A 21,163-nucleotide genomic window follows, 5' to 3' on the forward strand; every position below is an offset into this window, starting at 1 on the left:
TAGGAGAAAGTTAAAGTGTACCTGAGACCAGTAAAAAAAAAATGATACATACTTGGGGCTTCCTCCAGCCCCCTGCAGGCTGATCAGTCCCTCGCCGTCTTCTCACCCCACCTGGATCCTCTGCTAGACGGCCTGGTAATTCCGCCAGTCGCTCCCCCATTGTGCACCCGTGGCCAGGAGGGTACTGTGCAGGCAAAAAACTCTCCCTGTGATAAGAGCGTGAAGGGCCTTGTGGTGGAATCCAGGCCACACATGTGCAATACACCCTGACTGGCGGATTACCAGGCTGCCTAGCGCAGGATCCAGGTGGAGCGGGAAGACGGCAAAGGACCGATTTCACCTGAAGGAGGCTGAAAGGAAGCCCCAGGTAAGTATAATTATTATGTTACTGATCTCAAGTTTCCTTTAAACACACATGGAAGTAAAACGTATTACAAGTATTTTTAAAATCTAGGAATAGTAAAGTGAAAATTCCAAGTGTCTTACAGCTTGATTAACACAATGGTTATCTCATATGCGGTTGGGCCCAAGAAAGTCACAAAAATACAATGTAGCATGAAGACACCAGTGCTTGTCGGTTTAACCAAACTGTCCCCTTTGCGGTGCAACATCCAGATATGAAGAGAAAACAATCAATGTCCTGGTACAAAAGCCTCAGCTACAAGTCAGTCTGTGATTAACTGGGGTGTACATGAAATAATGGACTCACGCATAGGCCTTTTCTCTCTTGGCTAGAACCAGTTGAGATGAGCACAGGGATTTTGCGGAATCCCGAATTCCGACTTTTGCTTTGAAATGTCGAGTTAGAAAAGTACAGACATGAGGTGCACAAAACATCATGCGTTGCAAAAGTTGGAATACACAGAATTCCGACATGTGAATTCCAAAAGTGAAAGTGTACCAGAGGCGACATGTGTCACGATGAGATGTATAATAACCAGGCTTATCTTTTTTTATGTTGCTACCTGTAAGAATTCATTTTTAGGCATGGAAGTGACAGCTTCTCTCTTGTTGGTACCTTGTCCGGAATATTTCACAAAAAGTGGAAAAATTGGCAGGTGCTTCAGGATAAAAAACTGACCCCACTTTATTGGTTACCATATCACATCTATGCATCCAGCAAACTGTGAGAGAACTCAAGAGTCCCCACAATGCGTCATAATGCAATTCAAGCCAAGAGCAAAGCTAGGAAGCATGCGAGGAGCAAAGAGTTAGCAGTGCAGGCAATACTTGCATGACCAATCACATGTGGTGGCAGGTCATGGATCTGGATGGAAGTGGTGATGCGCTAGGGATTCTCCAGGACTGCTGCCCTGACAGCCGTTTCACCCTTTCTCGTAGTAGCCCTCATTAGAGGGGTATTGCGCGTCATCTGGTCCCCACAACCACATAGTGTGCAGGAACACCTGTCCCACCTGTGTGCAGCACGATTGTTGGCTTTTAGTGTGCGTGGAACGGCATCTTCTGCCTATATAGGCATTCAGGAATATACTAAACATCACTAATCAGCCAATTACAGCCATAAAGGTCTTTCTGGCAGAATACAACTTCCGTGGACAGGGAAGAGATAGAAAAAGGTCAATAATTCATGTATTTTAAAGGAGAAATAGAGTTTAACTTACGTAGTACAAGATTTTCTCGTACTGCAAATGTACAGACAATAAAACATTCAATCTACTTTGTAAATGTTTTAATATAAAACAAAATGCGCAAGGGACATGAATGCAAAAATTAAGCATCTGAGCAAAAATTTTAACCTTATGTGAACACCATAATTAATCTCATGGTTAGTGCAGAAATAAATTTGCAATAAATTAGAACTCTGGGATTTTGCATAGAAGCTATGAAACAGAATGTAACTAAAAAAAGAAAATGTTTGTATAGCTGAGCACAGCCATGAACCAATCTACATGTGTTTTATCTTGCAGCTCACTGCCTTAGACTTTCCCCCGAAGAAGCTGTTCGGAAACAAGGATGAGCGAGTGATTGCAGAGCGCAGAACTCAACTAGAGGTAGAGTGTATCATTATTTTAATAGTTCTATAAATGCTATGTGGTATCGCAGGCTGTCTTAAAATGTGCACATCCTGCAGGACACTTTACTATACTTAGTAGCTCAGTATTCATTAAATTGAAGGCACAAAAACATGATATGAAGACATATCCATAATGAACGGCAGCTCAGCTGCTAAATCCAGAGTTATATTTCACTTTTACTTGATGGTTATCAGACTCGATATTCCTCCATCTTCCGCTATCTCTCTGGTACTCTGGATATAAGATGTGTGTAACTGAATTTTTCAGGCCACCCACATTCTCATGCAGATTCAGGGTCTCATGCAATGTACAATATTTCAATTAAAGTTAATCTAAGGTGAGAGACTGAGAGTGACATGGAGGCTGACATATTTATTGCCTTTTAAACAATACTAGTTATCTGGCAGCCCTGCTGATCTATGTGGCTGCAGTAGTGTCTGAATTACATCAGAAACGAGCAATGCAGCTAATCTTGTCAGATCAGACAATATTGTCAGAATCACCCGAGCTGCTGCATGCTTGTTCAGGGTCTATGGTGGAAAATATTAGAGGCAGAGGACAGCCAGGTAACTGTTATTGCTTAAAGGAAACCTGACATGGGCAATTTAAAAGATTTGATACTTACGCTGCTCTTCCTCCAGCTCCATGAGCACCGATGCATCCCTCGTTATCCTCCCAAGTGCCTCTGTTTTCCTGCAAAGGGTCCTGGTAACTGGCTCAGCCGCACCAGTTGGGCTCTTCTGCGCTTGCGTGGAGGGGCTGACGGGCGTGACTGAGCCAGATTACCGGGACCAATACCAGGGGAATGGAGGCACTCTGGAGGATAATGAGGAATGCATCAGTCTTCATGGAGCTGGAGGAAGCCCTGGGTAAGTATAAAATATTTTAGTGTACTCGTCCTAGGTACACTTTAACAGAAAATAAATATGGCAGCCTCCAGATCACTCATACCTCCAGCTCACTTGCTTATGTTTCTCTGTCATTATCTGGGAAAGTCAATTAAGATGCTGATTTCCGAAGCCCTTGATCAACCTTATGAGCCTGAGGATGTATCAGTCTACTGGGTACCACTTACATTGCCTAGTGTAAACTTTCATCCACCTTGGCCTTTTTTGCAGGTAATACGCACTTAATCTAATCTCCCTTGCAGACTCTGGTTGTTCCCTGGGGCAGTGAACGGAAGCCCTCTGTAGATACCTGTCGCTACTAATTTTAGAGATCCCTTGTTCCCTGCAATGCAAGTTCGCTAATGTGACAGGGTCATGGAAGGCCATGCTATCTACAGTTCAGACTGCAGCGTAAAATATACAAGTGGTTACTCCATTTCAGCAAAAAATAGGTTAAATACGTTCTTATTGCTATAAAAGTTTGAACACATAATCTTCAGCGTAATCTAGAAGACGCCTCAAACATAGAGACTTAAAAAAACTTCCACGGAATAATGCATGGTTTTGTGTGATTCTGGGCGGCTCAGAAAAGGACAGGAGCTGAGATGGCAGACTGTCGCTGCCATACAGCAATATGTTAACTTTTGTACTAATAAAAGTTTGATGATTGGCAGAGGCTGTGCGGACTTCAATCAATTTGCTGGTTTACTATGAATGAACCTTCAAAAGTAAAAACAATCTGATCTCAGCATTAACTTTACAGTGCTATTTAACCCTTTCTAATCCTATGTCAGGCTATTGGCTTTTTTCTGTTCGATATAGGAAAAATGTCCGCCCCTAGATGGTGCTGTTGCCAAATCTGACACGGCATCAGCCCCTTTAGATCAAAGTGATGGACTAAAGTGGCCATACACTTATAGATTTGCAGCAGATTCGAACATCAGATAGATTTCTGTCAGATGCCTGTCAAGTCGAATCTGACAGGAATCTATGTGATGTGTGCCACACACTAGGAAAAGATTTCCAATAGATTTAATTCTGAAATCTATTGGAAATCTATTGAAAATCGATCTAAATGCATTATTGCACCATTAGATCCAATGCAACTTTATGGGCCATCGATCTGCTGCTGGCTGACCTACATTTTCTATCCTGTTCTGGTGGCCATACATGGTACAATTTATTCATCCAATCTTACCATTTCTATGTAATATAAGGGAACTGCCTAAATTATCCTTTCAATATATTTACTTAATTTACCCTTATACTACATAGAAATGGTAAGATTGGATGAAAAAATTGTACCATGTATGGCCACCATAAGATAGATCATATTGATCGAAATCGGCTGCAAATCGATTGATTTGCTGATTTGACAGAATTGATTTCCTATCGATCAATCCTTTAGAATGGCTGAAATCAACCAGTGTATGGTCCCCTTTAGTCAGACACTTTGATCTCCACCGTCCCCATCCTTTGCCACCGTACCATGAAATATAAATGTTACGTGGGCGCACTTGGGCTTGCCACTAACGGCAATGGCAATCCACCATTGCTGGATCTAGTTCACCCTATGTGGATCACTTTGAACCATTGTTGCACCATGCTGTGCTATATAAGTATGAAATTATGCAGGCGTGCATGTAATGGGGTGGAGCTACAGCATGTGGGCTGGTGCCCCTTGTGTCCTCCTTTGTCATTCTTTTTTCCCCGTGTCATCTTTGTCCCTCTTTTGTCGTCCTGTGGCCCCCTGTGTCCTCCTACAGGCCCCCAGTGTCCTCCTCGTTCCCCCTGTGTCCTCATCCATGTCCTGTGTGTCATCCTCTATGCCCTCTGTATCCTCCTCTGTGCCCCCTGTATCCTCCTCTGTGCCCCCTGTATCCTCCTCTGTGCCCCCTGTATCCTCCTCTGTGCCACTTGTGTCTTCCTGAGGCCCCGTGTCCTCCTCCGTGCCCCATGTGTCTTCCTCTGTGTCGTCCTACATGCCCAATGTGTTTTCCTCCGTGCCCAATGTGTTCTCCGTGTCCAATGTGTTCTCCTCCGTGCCCAATGTGTTCTCCGTGTCCAATGTGTTCTCCTCCGTGCCCAATGTGTTCTCCTCCGTGCCCAATGTGTTCTCCTCCGTGCCCAATGTGTTCTCCTCCGTGCCCAATGTGTTCGCCTCTGTGCCCAATGTGTTCGCCTCTGTGCCCAATGTGTTCGCCTCTGTGCCCAATGTGTTCGCCTCTGTGCCCAATGTGTTCTACTCTGTCCCCTGAGCAGAGTGCATCTCATCCGATCCAGGCACTGCAGCCATGTCTTCTGTCTCTCGGCTTCCTAGTGCTGGCCGGGTGTATTGACAGGATCAGCAGAAGCTGACACTAGAGGACCCTGAGAGGGAGAGGAGACTTCACTGATGGCTCAGGGCACATGGATCAGGTGAGCTGTCTCTTCTGCTGGTCTGCACTCAGCACAAGGGAGCTGTACAGAGAGTCCTCGAGATTGCAGCGGGTCGGCGGCCATTTGTTTCAGCGGGTTTTACGTCGGGGACTCAAACAATGACAAGAAATTTGGTCTCAAGTGTAATCAAAAATACAAATACTTTTATTATATCAAATAATGGGAGTAAAAAAGGGGCAATTAAAAACTAGGGAAGGAATGTTGCGGAGTCAGCATAAGCAATATACATGGCCGGCCATACAGTCACAACAAAAGACTCCAAACATACTAATATCCCTCCCATGCAGCCTAATAAGACTCAGTGCTGAGGTAGTCTTCACAGGATAACGTATTGCAGAGTCCATTACACTTCATATATATTATCAATGTTAGTAGATCATAGATGGTTAGTCATCATCCATACGAAAGATCATAAAGCAGATTGCAGCTGATGGCAAACTTCAGCGATTAGCATACAAGCATGCATAGCACAATAGGATTAGATAGATCTCACCAATATGGCTTCAGACTTCCGCAGCGCTGCTTACAGATAGTGGTAGGTTGTTATCATTGGGGGCCCCCTTTGCCAGGTCGCCGTATATAGAACGCTGTCAGCAAGGCACAGCGTGGAATTATGGCTGGCTGGCATCCCAGCTCAGCTCCAACAGCAGTCTCCACGATCCTCCAAATGAAACGCCCGCTCTACTGCCTGCAAAGGCTCCTGGGTAGGGTAGTTCCCTGTGAGGAGTAGTCAGGACGGCCAGACGTCAGACAGATCACCTGGGGGGCCCACCAGAGGTCAAGGTCCCTGGGACAATTGCCCACTTTGCCTCTATGGAAGCGCCGGCCCTGCTCTCACCTCAGCTTTCCCAAAAGACTGTCAGGGGAGCCCAAGCGACTACCTTGCCTTGGGCCCCATTTCATCTTAATCCTTCTCTGTAACTCCCTTTGATAATGAACTAGAGGTTGTAAAACTCACTATATTTTTTCACAAATTGCATTACATTATACCCAGGGCCACATTTCTGATAAGGCCACAAAGGTTCAGGCCTTGGGGTGGCTGGGTATGGAGGAGGGGTTATTGTGTATAGTAAGAGGAGACTGCAAATGGAAAAGTGAGGCTATGTAGAGGGAGCAACACACAGAAGAGAGGAGGTGCTGCTCAAGGGAGTTGCAGTACTTGGATTTTTACAGAAGGAAAAGGGGCTGCACATGGAAGAGGAGTGTCACTAAAGTTGGCCTAGAGGTGGAAAAGCATAAATCTGGCCTTCATATACCGCCCTGCTGTAACCCACAAATGTGCACAGAGAATTTGATCTTTCATTCATCACAAACTCTGCATCACAACACGCCGCTGTTTACATCACACTTCCCCGCTAGTCTGGAGTCATTAAATCAATAGATTCATTTGTGCAGGGGAAAAAGAAAGCGACGTCGGAGGGGATAAGAAAAGCTGGATTTTTGGTGTACTCAACAGGAGGTTAGCTTCAGAGTCTGCGATTTTTGCAAAGTTTTGCCGCGAGAGAAAGAACTCCCACACTATTACTTACTAGAAAGGAAACATTATCTAAAATTGCATTTGTAGCCTAACAAAGGCACATCTCACTTTGATCTATCCTCTCTCCCTATTTGCCGTTAATACACAGGCGAAGAAATCAATTTAGATTCCACAACTGGCTCATTTAACATCTTCCTCGTAAACTAGCCTGACACTGATTTGTTTTTAATTCGGCAACCTTAGGTGTTGACTTGTATATACCGGGTAATGAATCTTTGTTTATGTGCTATCACAGTATGATATATCTTTATACATCTCCGATATGGGAGCGGTACTTCTGTTTTTACACTGACACGGCGAGTGCACTGCTGATTTTTAACGTCAGGCGGGTTGAATTACGACGAAATATCCACCACGGGAAAGAAAAAAAAGAAACGGAAAATTGACAAGAACTAAATTGACATAAGTCACTTCAGACATTGTAAATGTCACACGCGACTGTGAAATGAATATTAGATGGGGCAGAATTTACAAGGCTCTTATCTCTAGAGAAAATGCGTTGTACAGTTTATATGTTGTGTTATTTACCAGGGTGTGGCGATGGGGTTTACACGTAACATAATTACAATGTCGGAGTCAAATGATAGCTGTGTTTGCGTGTTTTCCTGGAGAAGGCTCTTGTCTATTATGGAACGTGTCGGGGTTTCATCAGCTGGAGGAACTTGTGATTGATGGACGCCACATGACGTGCGATGATAGGTGTTAAAAACGCAACGGACAGAAATGCCTGTGACATAAATTGAATATGCATTCTCGCGTCAGTCTGTCATCCGTGCTGGCGAGAGACTGAGAATTACTTTTAATGTAAGAAGTCTTCTGTATTATAATGCAAACATGGTAAACATTTCCTCAGTCAAATGCATCTTCTGTGTTGCTAAAGCTTTCAACTTAGCTCAACCAGGGTCGGATTTATCATAAGGCACTGTAGACTTGTGCATACAAGCGCCTGATGATAGAAAGGTGGCTCACTCCCCTCCCCACTGCCTTTCTCCTTCCTTTCCTATGCAGAGTCCCAAGCGGAGTGTAAATGAGAGGTTATTCAACAGGGTGTCAGCATTCCACTGAAGACCTCTTCCTTCAGATGGAGGAACCTGTAGTTAGTTAGTATTAGGTAGAGTTATCCTCAATATTAAGAGGCACGTGTAGCTACCTATAATGGGCAGGAGAAGAAAGAAGTGACAGTTGGGCCAGCCAGCACATTTGTGGTGCAGTTTGGTGGGGATTTATAGGTCCATGGAGGGCGAAGTGTAAGGTGCCCGGACTTCTGTGCCTATAGGCTCCTGTGATGTAAATCCGGGCCTGAGCTCAACAGTGGGACTTATATTGGAACTAGACCTTAGGCTTGTTATAACGGGTGCTAGAAGCAGAGATGGATTAAGATGTAATGGCATGGTAGTAGGTTTGGGGCTCCCTTGTGGTCTATTTGGTAAGCTGAAATGGAGAGAGGTCAAAGAAGGTGGCAGGTGGGCCCCTTGACACCTGAAACAGCACAAAATGGCGCAGGGAAATTACGACTATAGAGGCGCTTACACAATAATTTGGGCGCCGTTAGAAGACAAAACCTAATTACTTTAAAATAGCGTAATTCGTCCGCCAGAAATGGGTGGCAGCTGTATTTCTTTGTTCCCTAAGCCCATGGTGGCCTGGAGGGGGTATAGTAATTGACGCCACTGGGACTTGCAGGAGCAGGGTGAGACATTTTTTGTCTTCATCATGTATCCAACCTTCCCATCACGCTTTTTTTTTGCATGCATGCCCCTTGACACTCACCAGGCCCCAAGCACTTGCCTAGGTTGCCTGGTGAATGGTCCTGCTCTGGGTAGAAGCACAGTTGTCGCCCCTGCATCCTCTGCACCACTGAGTACTCCTGCCGTGAGTCCCTCTTCTTGCATATCACAGTACACCTCCCCCACACCCAATCAGAAGCCACTCAGCAGATGTGAAGACCACCAAGGTCTAGTAGGACGTTAGGGATATTCCCAGGTCACCCCCAACCTACACGACCAGATACTATCCACTTCCTATTCCACCTTTATGGCCAATATGATAACATCAACTAAAAAGCTCTCATTGCATAATACTGTGAAACTATACAATTGTATAAACGGTATTGCACTCCTATACAATGACTTGTAAAACAGCATACAGTTTTATGTGCAGGCTCTCCCCCATTAAGCACTCACCGGAGTGTTTTTGCTGTCCCACCTGACCAGTTTACGGAGTTTGTACAAAGACCAGTGTATCATGTAGGAGGTATATCAAGAATTCCATACCACTGCAGTCTGAGAGCCACATTGTCCATTCTACATGGTCAAGTCACATTGCTATAAGCTCCAGCCACCTCTGACATCAGAGGTATACAACCAGACTTTGTGTGTATATAAGGTGGTAAGCCTGCGAGCTGCCCATATATACAGCAGGTTAATTGGGCGCCGCCATTGGCCTCAATGTTTATTGCGGCTATATTGGTGTCCAGTGACTTATAGCCAGTACAGTAAAAGATTATATGCAAGAAGAGATGGGAAGTGTTAGGGGTAGGGGAAGAGGAAGTGTCTGTTCAACACTGCAGAGGAAAATGCTGTGTGTACCTCAATGCAATGACAACCAAAATCGCATGGGAAATATATCCTATGTTACTAATAGGTTGCATTTACACTGTGAAACAGGAAGCAACTGCACAACGCGCTCGCCGCAAATGCTAAATGCCGACGACCTGCATTCTTCTACAGCTGGAATGCAAAACACTGACTGCAAACTTGAATCAGACCCAAATGCAAGCCTATGGGAATGGATATGTCTGTTACCACTAGGCTTCCCACCGCATGTGAACCCATGCTATGCATCTGAGTGAACCTAACTTGCCTAATCTCCATGCTCCATCCAGTGACTGACTAAGCATTACCTGGTACTCATACTGTGCTGTGTGATCTGGTTTTTCTTGGATTCCTGTATTGTCATATTGCTGTATGTCACCCCTAAATATTGTCTGTAACCTAAATTCATGTTCAGCGCTGCGTAATATGTTGGCGCTTTATAAATACAATAAATAAATAAATGAAGAACGCTACCTTTCCCGACGAAATTCGGTGCTTCTATCCTGGCTTGTCCCTTCCCTGCTAACTAACAGGAAGCCCTATGCTTCCTGGTTACCAGACGAGCGGTGGACGAGTGGAGATTCGTGGACTATGAGAAAAGCGGCGGAAATAGCGTCAGACAGGTAAGCGGTCAGGTGGTGACGCAAACGCAGTGGATGGAAACGACCAGTGTGAATGTTGTCAGCACATCTTGAACAGATGCGCTTACCGCACCGTTTCCGCATCCATTGCGTTTGCAGTGTAGTGTGAACCTTAGTGTTAGCAGCTAGGAACACCGTTAGGGCCCTTTTCCACTGCGATTGCACAAGCTTTCCATTTGCCACGCTTGCTTTATAGCCGTCAAGAACGGAGAATCGCTCAAGCCAGGGATTGCTTTCAGGGAATAAAAGGCGGGCGGTAGTGGAAAATGAGCACTGACATTTACATCTAAATTGCGCTGCTCTTGCAAATGACAAAATGGCTGCGATATGCTGTTTGAGGCAGGGTTGCAGCCATGGGTGTAACAGTAACCCCTGCCATCACAGGGGGGGCCAGAGGCCTTGTGGATCCCTCCACCTCCTTCTCCCTAACCAAATAGCAAGGAAACCTCCCCATTTGCTCACAAAAACTGCATGCAGGAGCGTGTGTCATTTTTTCCTGCTTCCAGATGCTGCTCCACAGCAGAACACTCTCTGCTGCCATTCACAGGCTCCCAATCATGTGGAGTTCAGGGACAAAGGGGGCCCATGCTATCGTTTTTACAGTGGGCCCCTGGTTGCAGCTAGTTAAGGGCCATTAGTGTAAAGAATAGGTATCGGGAGGGTTAGTGTGAGAAGTAAGTTAGGTAAAGTGTTAGTAGAATATCTGCAGTATTGCCGATATTCTACCAGCAGCTTCATTCAGAGTCCTTTTCCTATGTATGCGCGAATATAGCTTCCTTGGCTGTCATGGGACAAAAGGATGGTTTATCAGACACTGAAAAGGCATGGTCGTTGGCCACTTAGCCCAAGCACAGCAGTATTTTGTCAGAGTATGTGAACTGTTCATAGACTACTGAGGTTAAAGTTTACCATGAGTGGATGAATAGAACCTTTTTGATGACAGGACATAGTAACTGTGCGGCAGCTCAAGCCATCAGTGTGGAAGGTAAACGTTGGCTGCATAGGTTGGTGTGGGCAAATGTATATGCTACCATGGAGCAACTCGCCATCCAAATGAGCCAGAGGGCTTTCAGATATGTGTCAGGCGGACAGTGTAGTGTTCACAGTGGTCTGGCTGGACCCCGAGACAGATGCGTTACCCCCTATAGGCTACACGGGGGAACGCATCCTCCTGCTTTGGGTAATAGTGGACTGCATAGAAGTGCGGCCCATTTGCTGCAACAGATCTCTTGGATCCTTGGCAGTGTGACAAGTGTGAACGGCTCCTATTTATAAAATAAGAGCCATTCACTGTCCGTTTAGTGATGAGCAGAGAACGGACATTTTTTGCTCAAGTGGGAACAGGGCCTCAGAAAATATTATGCAGTGAACTCTGTTGTGAATGGGGCTCATGTAAATGTTAGTAGTCTTGTCCTGACAAGTCTACTAACATTGGACTTGCTCTGTAGTGTATCCAAATGCAAATCTTCTTGTGCTCAACCAAGCTGAATTGGCCTGGCACGGACTAGCCGAGGATTGCCTTCTGTTGAGTGATGTTTTGAACTCACTTCCCTGTCCTCAAAATTCCCCCGGCCTAAGCCTCGGTCCACACTACATACAGTTGCAGAACGCAATCCATGTTGCCCTTTTGCAGCATATGTTTCCATGTCTGTTTGCAATGTTTAAAACGTGCCCCCAGCTCTGTACGTGGGTGGGGAGGCGCTGAACTGGAGAGGGTAGTAGCCAGGAAGGGGGGCAGCGGGCATAGCGGTGGGGAGGAGGGTCGCCCCCCTCCCTCACCTGGGTCCCCCCATTCCCACTACCCCTCAGCTATTTGCGCGAATGTAATGGTTATGCAGCGAGCGGGGAAGCAATTACATACCTTCCTTGCGGCCCACCGCCTGCCGCGTGACTTCCTGCAATGCCGCTCTCTATACTTCAGTGGGCAGCGAGTGGAGGAAGGTAATTGCTTCCCCGCTCGCTGCATACAATTACATTTGCGCAAATAGCTGGAAGGGGAGCGAGGACAGGGAGACCCAGGTGATTGAGAAGGGGGCGACGACCCTCTCCGCAGCTGTGCCCGCTGCCCCCTTCCTGACTGCTACCCCCTCAGGCTACCGGAGGACACCTATGGAGGTGACGTTGAGGGGAGGAGCAGGCAGTAGGCAATCCGGATCTCCCTCCATTTTCTGGATGCAAAATGGCCTGTGTAGAGGGAGATCTGTTTCTGTATTGCCTTGCGCTACCCCTCGGTGTATCCAGGGTCCGTAAAGTCCCAACAAATCCGAACCCTCCAGTTTTTCAAGCCGGATCCCCCGGATCGACCAAGGAACCGTTTTTTAATTGGGTAAAGATGGCTGTTATTTTTTACATTGGTATCCATGGCTCCGGTTTTGGTCCGGGCCAAAAAACGGAGCCACGGATATGTTTTTAAAACAAATGTGAACCGAGCCTTAACCTAATCAAGCCCATTCAGGCCCACCTTGATGAACATGCTCGACAACTGGATCCACCACCACACACCCGTTCGCAACTGTCACACGCACTGCCCTCTGCATGGCTCCAGAGACCGCAAGCAGCCATCCAGCGTCTCATTGAGTCTCTTCCCTGGTGTCTGGCTGCCATCCATGCCGCCGGAAGCAGTTATTCTGAGTATTAGCAGGTGATCATAATAATGTCACTCGATCACGTACAATATGAATGGTGCAGGCAAAATAGTAAGGTGAATTATTCAGGCTTATTATTGTTTTATTTCTCAAGCACACTATTGATGAACTTTTAAAGAAGGCAAACGATGAGACAAATATTTCCCGACAGTCAATTGCGGAGTACGCGTAGGATGCATGAATATTTCAAAAGACAATAGAGAAAGCCGTCCTTGAAACACTCTCGTATGCAGATATCTCTATCTTTTACATGACTTTATCAGGAAATGGAAATATGAAAAGAAGAAAAATTTGAACTGACAAGATCCTTGATGAGAATACTATTCAAAAGGACGGTGAGCGAGAGGGGAAAAAAAAGTGAAAAGTCATTTTTGCGTTCTTGCTTTATCTATTATCCTGGATACGTTTGATATAGATCAAGATTTCAAAAATGCAGATTCTTTACAATACAGCGTGAAAAGTGTGATGGCGCTTTGATGTTATAAATCAAGGCCAAATTAAGCTTTATGCTTTATTGAATCATCAAACACACAAAAGAGAATAGGAAAGAAAAAAAAAACCTAGTTTTAATTTGCGCATCTGCAAATTAAATTAACAAGAGAAGCACTCGACCCTGCTCTTTATAATTCCCATCTTTTAACACTGCCGACTCGGTTTCTTTTCATTAAGTTTTAAAATTAATTAGTACAATGCCGTTTATTTCTTCGGCAGAGTCTATAACATTAATCTGAAAATAGCAAGGCATAAAGCCCTACTGTGTTCTGCCGCCTCTGTAGACGGTGTGACATTAATATATGTATTCCCACTAAGCCTAAGAAAACCCTCTGTTGTTAAAAACCTGTCAATCCCCCACTAGTCAAAAAGGCAAAACTGCCTTCCAACCGCAATGTGACAAAGATAAGACACAAGAGCAGTGAGGCTTTTTTGTGCTTTAGAAGAATAAAAAAAGTGTCACTTTGCAGGCAGCCACCAATACATTTCTCACATATTGCTCCAAGAACATGAATGGTGAGATTAATTGCATGTCTGCAGGCACGCTCTCCCCGCAAAATAGTCCGAGATCCTGTGAGGGAATTTCATTTCTAACAGCAATATAATATACAGTGTTTGCTTTATTTTCCGCCGTGACAGATTAATTATATGGAGATTTCGGAGCTACATCTGGTTTTTATTTCACTTTAAGCACTTAGGCTTTGGACAGTGTGACATAAAATGAGCAATATTTACACTGTATCAGTAGGAAAGAGTTATTAAACTGTAAAGAGAACAGGAGAGAGAAAAAGTTTGATGTCTAAATTACTTGGAACATTACAAAACCTGTGACGAGCTTGACACACAGCATCCACCACGAGTAAAGCTTCAGTCAGTGCAGCCATACCATCCTTCTTTAGTGCTTACTTTGAAAAATGAGTTTATAGGGGGTTGGACCAGGTATATTATCACTACTTCCTGGTACACGCCCCCAGGGCCAGCGCTACCATATGGGCAAAGGTGGCCATTGCCCTAGGGCCCCATTATCCATAGGGGCCCTCAAGTGTCTGCCACCACCCCACTAAATTATCTCACCCTCCCCGTTGCAGCATTACAGAGGCAGTGGTGACAGGCATACACTCGCCTCCTCCGAGGTCCAGGCATTGCAGGTCCGTTTGTCTTCTCTTTAGTGTTGCTGCTCTGCACTTCCTACTTCTCTGGGCTCTAGTGCCTGTTGTTGTGTGAGCAGGAAGTGCAGAGCAGCAACACTACAGAGAAGACAGACAGGACTTCCAGCATCTGGAACTCAGAGGAGGTGAGTGTCTGTCACCCCTGCTTCCATAACGCTGCGAGGGGGGGCTCATTAGGGGCACTTCTGGCTACTATACTGGGGGGAGGGGGTGCGTGTCAGGTGGGCCCCCAGGTTACTTTTGCCCCAGGACCCTATTGTAGCTGCAATCAGCCCTGCACACCCCTGCCCTTGCCCATAATATTTTGTCTGCATTAGAGCAGAGGCTTGCCAGTAGTTATGTGGTCCAGCAGGGGTATGGCGACATCTTACCCTCACTGCCCAATGGACATCATACATAGTTAGATGGCCTAAAATGAGGTGTGGCTGTATAGCACTATATGTATATAAATCTGTGAATAGCCATCAGTTAAAGCATCAACAAGTCAGCATGAATAAACTGCTTGTTAGTTATTTTTATTCTAACTAATAGTATTCTATTTAAGTTAAACCCGTTGCACTTTCTTAAAGGTACACTTAAGTCAAACAAAAAAAATGAGTTATACTCACCTAAGGCTTCCAATAGCCCCCTGCAGCTGTCCGGTGCCCTCCCAGTCTCCCTCCGGTCCTCCTGGCCCCGCCGGCAGCCACTTCCTGTTTCGGTGACAGGAGCTGACAGGCTGGGGACGCGAGTGATTCTTCGCGTTCCCAGACACATTAGCACCCTCCATGCTGCTATGTGGTATATGATATTTGCTATAGCAGCATAGATGGCGCTATTGTGGCCAGGAACGCGAAGAATCACTCACGTCCCCAGCCTGTCAGCTCCTGTCACCAAAACAGGAAGTGGCTGCCGGCGGGGCCAGGAGGATCGGAGGGAGACGGCGAGGGCACCGGACAGCTGCAGGGGGCTATTGGAAGCCCCAGGTGAGTAAAACTCATTTTTTTTGTTTGACTTAAGGGTCCCTTTAAGTTCAGTAGTATTATTATCATTTAGTTTTTATATAGCGACATCTTCCACAGCGCTGTACAGAGCATATAGTCTTGTCACATAACTGTCCCTCAGAGGGGCTCACAATCTAATCCCTACCATTGTCATATGTCTATGTATGTATTGTGTAATGTATTGAAGTCTACGACCAATTTAGGGAAAGCCAGTTAACTTATCTGTATCTTTTTGGGCTGTGGGAGGAAAACCGAGTACCTGGAGGAAACCCAAGCAAACACGGGGAAAAGATACAAACTCCGTGCAGATAGTACCCTGGCTGGGATTTGGGGACCCATTTATGCAAGGCGAGAGTTCTAACCAATACACCATCATATGTTTAGGCAAAGCAAGATTTTCAGCACCTCGCCATCGTGGGAGGGTGATGGTGCGGCACGGAAGATGCTGGTGCTATATAAATTACTAATAATCTATAGAGGGGAAGGATCATAGATGCATTCATGTTGCATGGTACCAAGAGGTGGAAAGCAGCTGATGTCTCAGGAAAAAAATGATATAGCTGCACACACAGTTCAGTAAACGCTTTTTTTCCTTTCCCTTTTCTGCATTTCAGATTTCATTTGGGGTTATTTTATAGACAGGTAGGTGTGCTGTGCTTTAGATGTCTATGATTTACAGCATTAGTCATCCTTAAAGTGGAACTAAACTCAGAACGTACTCTCTCTGTTCTAAAAGATTAGCCACAGCATGAGAAACTTTAAGGGAAAAACATTTTTCATTACAGTATGGAAATCCTAAAGAACCTGAAGTTTTATTTGCATCCATTTCACCGAAAGTTCTGAAAAGGCTTGAGCCTCAGTGTTTGTTGCAGGGCAGAGAGCTGCCACACAGCTCTGATTGGCAGCTGCTGATAAGAGATAATTAACACTCTGATCTAGCTAAATGAGCAGAGTCCAGTGAATTTATTCAGCTACTATATATGAATTAAAAACTTTTCATTGTGTGCTGTGATAGAGTTCAGGTCCACTTTAAGAATAAAATCATGTTTACTGTACCTGTTCTTTATTTGGTTGTGCTTTTTTCCATTGTGCTGCCCTGTCCCCCGTATGTGGCTCAGACTGCAGCCAGTCGCAGAGGACAGAGAAGCAGCGCATGCTCTGTCCACTCATGCTCCTTGTAATTTTGTGCTCCTGCCTGGATTTGCACAGCAGCCGAGGCCAGGGGGTTATGGGTATGCATACTTGACAATTGCAACATAAGCATCATTTGTAGTGTTGCTGTTTGAATATGGGTTTCCTTATTCTGAGTCATGGACCTGCGTTCCACGTCATTCACGTGACATGAAGTGCGACGTGGAACGCAGCTCTGTGACTTTCCACAAGTGATGGTTTTGAGGTACTGTCCATGGCATTATCCAGGTTTCTGAATAAGGCAACCGGATTTCCAACAGCAAAACTAGTCATTTCTCATGCACAGTATACATGCTCAGAATGTTGTTGGCTGCTGTGCACATCTGGGCAGAAGATCAAAATTACAGGTAGTGTAAATAGACAGAGCATGCACTGCTTTTTGTCGAAAAGGGGCAGAGGAGCACAATGAAGGGGAGCCCATCCAAACCTGTGATTGCTAGCCAGGGATTTAGACAAGAATGCTATTCAGTGGTAGTGATGGGGGATGCTGACAGCAGGCTTTGGGTGCTGCAAAGTACAAATCCAGCCCTGGATGCAACAAACCCTTAGCCCCCCATGTGTATAGTCAGATTGATTGACTACATCTCCTGGGATGCATTGCGGCAGCTGGGCTGCACTATTACTGCATGCACTTTGAACTGTGGCAGTGAAAGAAGATGGAGGACCACATACACACACAGCTATTGAGCAGCTCCAAAGGTAATAAATGCTTTATCTAAAAAGACCATAAGTCAGTAAATTGCACTCGATTGCATGTAGGGCAGAGGAACCATCAAGGGAAAGAACCAGGTATAAGGTTTCCTTATATGCTTAGATAAACCAACATCATTATGAGTGTCCTTATATACATAAATGAACCAACATCATTACAAGTCCAATGATTGGATCATGCCCCCTCAAGTAATATCCTGGCAGTTTTCACTGTAGTTAAAGCACGTATACAGGTATATGGACATGGGGTCTCCCCCAGACACAGAATGGCTCACCAATTAGCCGGGCTCAGCAAGTCTGATCATGCCTGCAGGGCACTTATGGCGGCTCAAACGCCTGTAGCAAGCAGAAAATGCCCACTCTTCCAGATGGAATAAAGTAGTTCCCACCAGGAATGGCAGACCTTCAGATGCAGCTTCATTCATAGGCAACGCCAACAGGAGCTCTCAGCGCCCAGCTCGACCAGATCAGTGGACCACTGCCCTGGCATAGGTCACGTGACCGGAAGGGGGGGGGGGGGGCAGCCAGAATTACTATTGAAGCTAGTTTTCCTCAAAGATATGAACAAGGAACCCGATTTGTAGCGAGGCCGAGAAGACCGTGGCATATGGGATGTTTCCAGAATATGTCAGGAAGCTCTTGCGTTACCCTATTTTAACGCAAGGGGCAGCAAAAGCAATGAAAGTCTATGGAGACTTTCACACTTATTGTAGTCCATTGTGGTGCGCCAGAAGTATCCAAGCCGACACAAGGAAAGCAGCGCATTACCCAAACACCGAGTTTAACGCACAGTGCTTGGGATAATGGAAGGCTATGGACAACGCAGTAAGTGTAAATGACAAAGTGCGGTGTGCATGCGTGGACCAACGGGAATCCCAGTGATGCACTTCCTGCCCAGCAGGGAGTACGTAATTTACTAAGGGGCGGCGCTATCTATATGACTCTGTCAGCGCACTCTGCTACAAGCTTATAGGAGTGTGGGTTTTTGGGGGTTTTTTTGCAGTACAATACAGCAGGATCATCACATCGCAATGCAAAAAAATAAGTGTAAAACCATCCTGTGGGTAATTTTTCTACTGGTATTTTGCATGGTTTAAAAAAAAAAACCTGATGTTTAAAAAAAAAAATTAGGTGGACGCTGGATAAGCCAACCAGGTTCATTTGGCGTCTACTATATATGTTACTTAAATTCATGTTATTTAAAGTCATGTTACTTAAAATCAGTTCTTCTTCCAGCTGTCATTTCTAAATCAATTCCAGAAAGCTTGGCCTTCACATGCCTCCTGCATAGCAGCCCTCCCTCAAAGCCACCAAGACGACCAAAGGCGTAGGAGGGATGGGCATTGGTGTAATGTAGTGGCAGCGGCAGTTGTTTAATGTATCAGTTTGCTTTAAGAGCACTGCCTGCAATTTCCTATTATTATTCTTTTCTTCTGCACTCTGCTGTCTTTTTTTTTTCCTTTCACTAATCTTCTATTCCTATTGTTCTATACCTACAGTCTTGTACTTCTAAGTGACTGCATGTGCCCCCCCTTTACAGTTTTTCCTTTCCTCTGCCATTCTGGTGAAGAATTGAGCTGGTTATTGACCTCTTGTACATCTTTTTTGAATTACAATCTTTGAAACCTTCTAATGGAAATAGATCATGCAAATACAAACATGTATCACAGGAAAGTTAAAGGGACACCTTTTTTTTTTTCAAACATAATTTGCTGATGGTATATTTAGCTTAAAAAGAACGACTTTAAAGGATTTAAATGTTCCTTGAATTCAGACCTCCTGCTATCACCTCTGAAGAATGTAAAAAGTCTTGATGCCAGATAAATGAAAGTCTGATGGCTAAATTGATTGAAGTTTAATCTAAAAGTATTTTAAACGCACCAAAGATTAGCTGTCAATCCGTGTCTGTTGTACTGTGAAGGGAACTTTTCACCTTAGAATCCTTTCACGTTCAGCATTGTACAAATGTTTTAGGAGAAGAAAAAAAGGTCTATTAATATTACATTATGCGGTGTCCTTAGGGCTTTTTTACCCATTCAGTCTGTTGTGAATTTTCTAAGCTTTAAGCAAGGATTGCAAGCCTGAATTATAGGTGCTCAGACAAAAGATGACAACAGTCTTGGTAAGGTCGTCTAGGAAGACTTAGCCGAGTGCTGTGTTAATGCATATTTGGTCAGCTAAATCAAGAACAGTGCAGTGGAAGCTGTAACAAAAAGTAGAGCAGTTGCCGAGAGTTACCAATCAGGATATTTGTTTTGTTTTAATAGCTGAAACCTGATTGGTTGCTGCCCAATTCTCCATGCCTAGTTTTGATAAGTTCAGCCCACTGTGTGAAGTAAACGGAGATGGCCAATAAGATATTAAAGTGGAATAAAACTCTGACATAACATTAAGTAAAAATGTGTGTTCCTACTTTTTATTACCCATACAGTTATCAAATTTGCGTTTGTGCACAAGTAATAATGTTCATTTGCAAATTACAAGTTCTAAAAGTACAGTTTATCTGCCCTGAAAACTGCCATTGCATTTTATTTATAGATGTTATTGCATAAAAACAGGAGCCATCTAGTGATAATTTTTCATCTGTCTCTGCATCTCAGCTCAGTACAGTTTCAGCATGTGGCTGGTTGTAATTGCAGCAACAGAGGGATGTAAACAAAAGATAATGTTATCACCTATTCCGATGCGGATCACAAGTTTAAGGAGTTTTCTACTGATGAACAAAGTGCTGTGTTTAACTGTTTGAATGCTGTTCTACTACAATTCTTTTGTGTTAGTAGTTTAAGGCTGGAAGTAGTCTTTTAGAGCAAAGAAAAAAAGCTGAGTTTCAGACCACTTTAACCAGCTGAGCGGTCTGGACGAGCTCAGCTCGTCCAACACCGCCAGCGGCTGCCGCTCAGGCCCTGCTGGGCCGATTTTGATGAAATAAAAAGCAGCACACGCAGCCGGCACTTTGCCAGCCGCGTGTGCTGCCTGATCGCCGCCGCTCTGCGGCGATTCGCCGCGAGTAGCGGCGAAAGAGGGTCCCCCCAGCCGCCTGAGCCCAGCGTAGCCGGAACAAAAAGTTCCGGCCAGCGCTAAGGGCTGGATCGGAGGCGGCTGACGTCAGGACGTCGGCTGACGTCGATGACGTCACTCCGCTCGTCGCTATGGCGACGATATAAGCAAAACAAGGAAGGCCGCTCATTGCGGCCTTCCTTGTTTATTCTGGGCGCCGGAGGCGATCGGAAGATCGCCTCCGGAGCGCCCTCTAGTGGGCTTTCATGCAGCCAACTTTCAGTTGGCTGCATGAAATAGTTTTTTTTTTATTTAAAAAAAACCCTCCCGCAGCCACCCTGGCGATTTAATCAGAACGCCAGGGTGGTTAAAGGAACACTGTATGGGGCAAAGGGTAAAAAGAGTTGAACTTACCTGGGGCTTCTAATGGTCCCCCACAGACATTCTGTGCCCATGCAGCCACTAGCTGATGCTCCGATCCCTCTGCCGCTTACTTCTGGAATTTGCGACTTTAAAGTCACAAAACCACTGCGCCTTCTTCTCTTCTCTCCCACTGACATCCCTGGGAGCATACTGCGCAGGCGCATGCTCCCGTGACGTCAGCAAGAGCGAGGAGAAGGCCACGCAAGCGCACTGGCAAATTTTGAAAGTGAACCGGCGGCGGAGACCGGAGCATCAGCGAGTGGCTGCGCGGGCATAGGACGTCTGCGGGGGAACCATTTGAAGCCCCAGGTAAGTTAAGCTCTTTTTCCCCTTTGCCTCATACAGTAATACTTTAATTCCAGCTTGGAAAATATAATGCCAGTTGTATCATGCAGCTTGTCACTGGGCGGTCTTGAGG

The 21,163-nt window shown here is 45.3% G+C and overlaps 1 protein-coding gene across 2 annotated transcripts in view; it reads left to right on the forward strand.

Annotated features, from left to right (window-relative positions):
- Positions 1-21,163, forward strand: part of KIF16B (kinesin family member 16B) — a 635,015-nt gene that overhangs the window by 569,844 nt on the left and 44,008 nt on the right. For both annotated transcript variants that reach the window (XR_011019462.1, XM_068232451.1), the window contains exon 25: positions 1,929-2,012. Coding sequence is in view for 1 of the 2 variants with exons in the window: in XM_068232451.1 (XP_068088552.1) it covers positions 1,929-2,012 (84 nt within the window). In the remaining variant the exon portion in view is untranslated. The remainder of the gene's footprint in view (positions 1-1,928; positions 2,013-21,163) is intronic.

This window comes from Hyperolius riggenbachi, chromosome 4, assembly GCF_040937935.1.
Source record: "Hyperolius riggenbachi isolate aHypRig1 chromosome 4, aHypRig1.pri, whole genome shotgun sequence".
NCBI lineage: Eukaryota > Metazoa > Chordata > Amphibia > Anura > Hyperoliidae > Hyperolius > Hyperolius riggenbachi.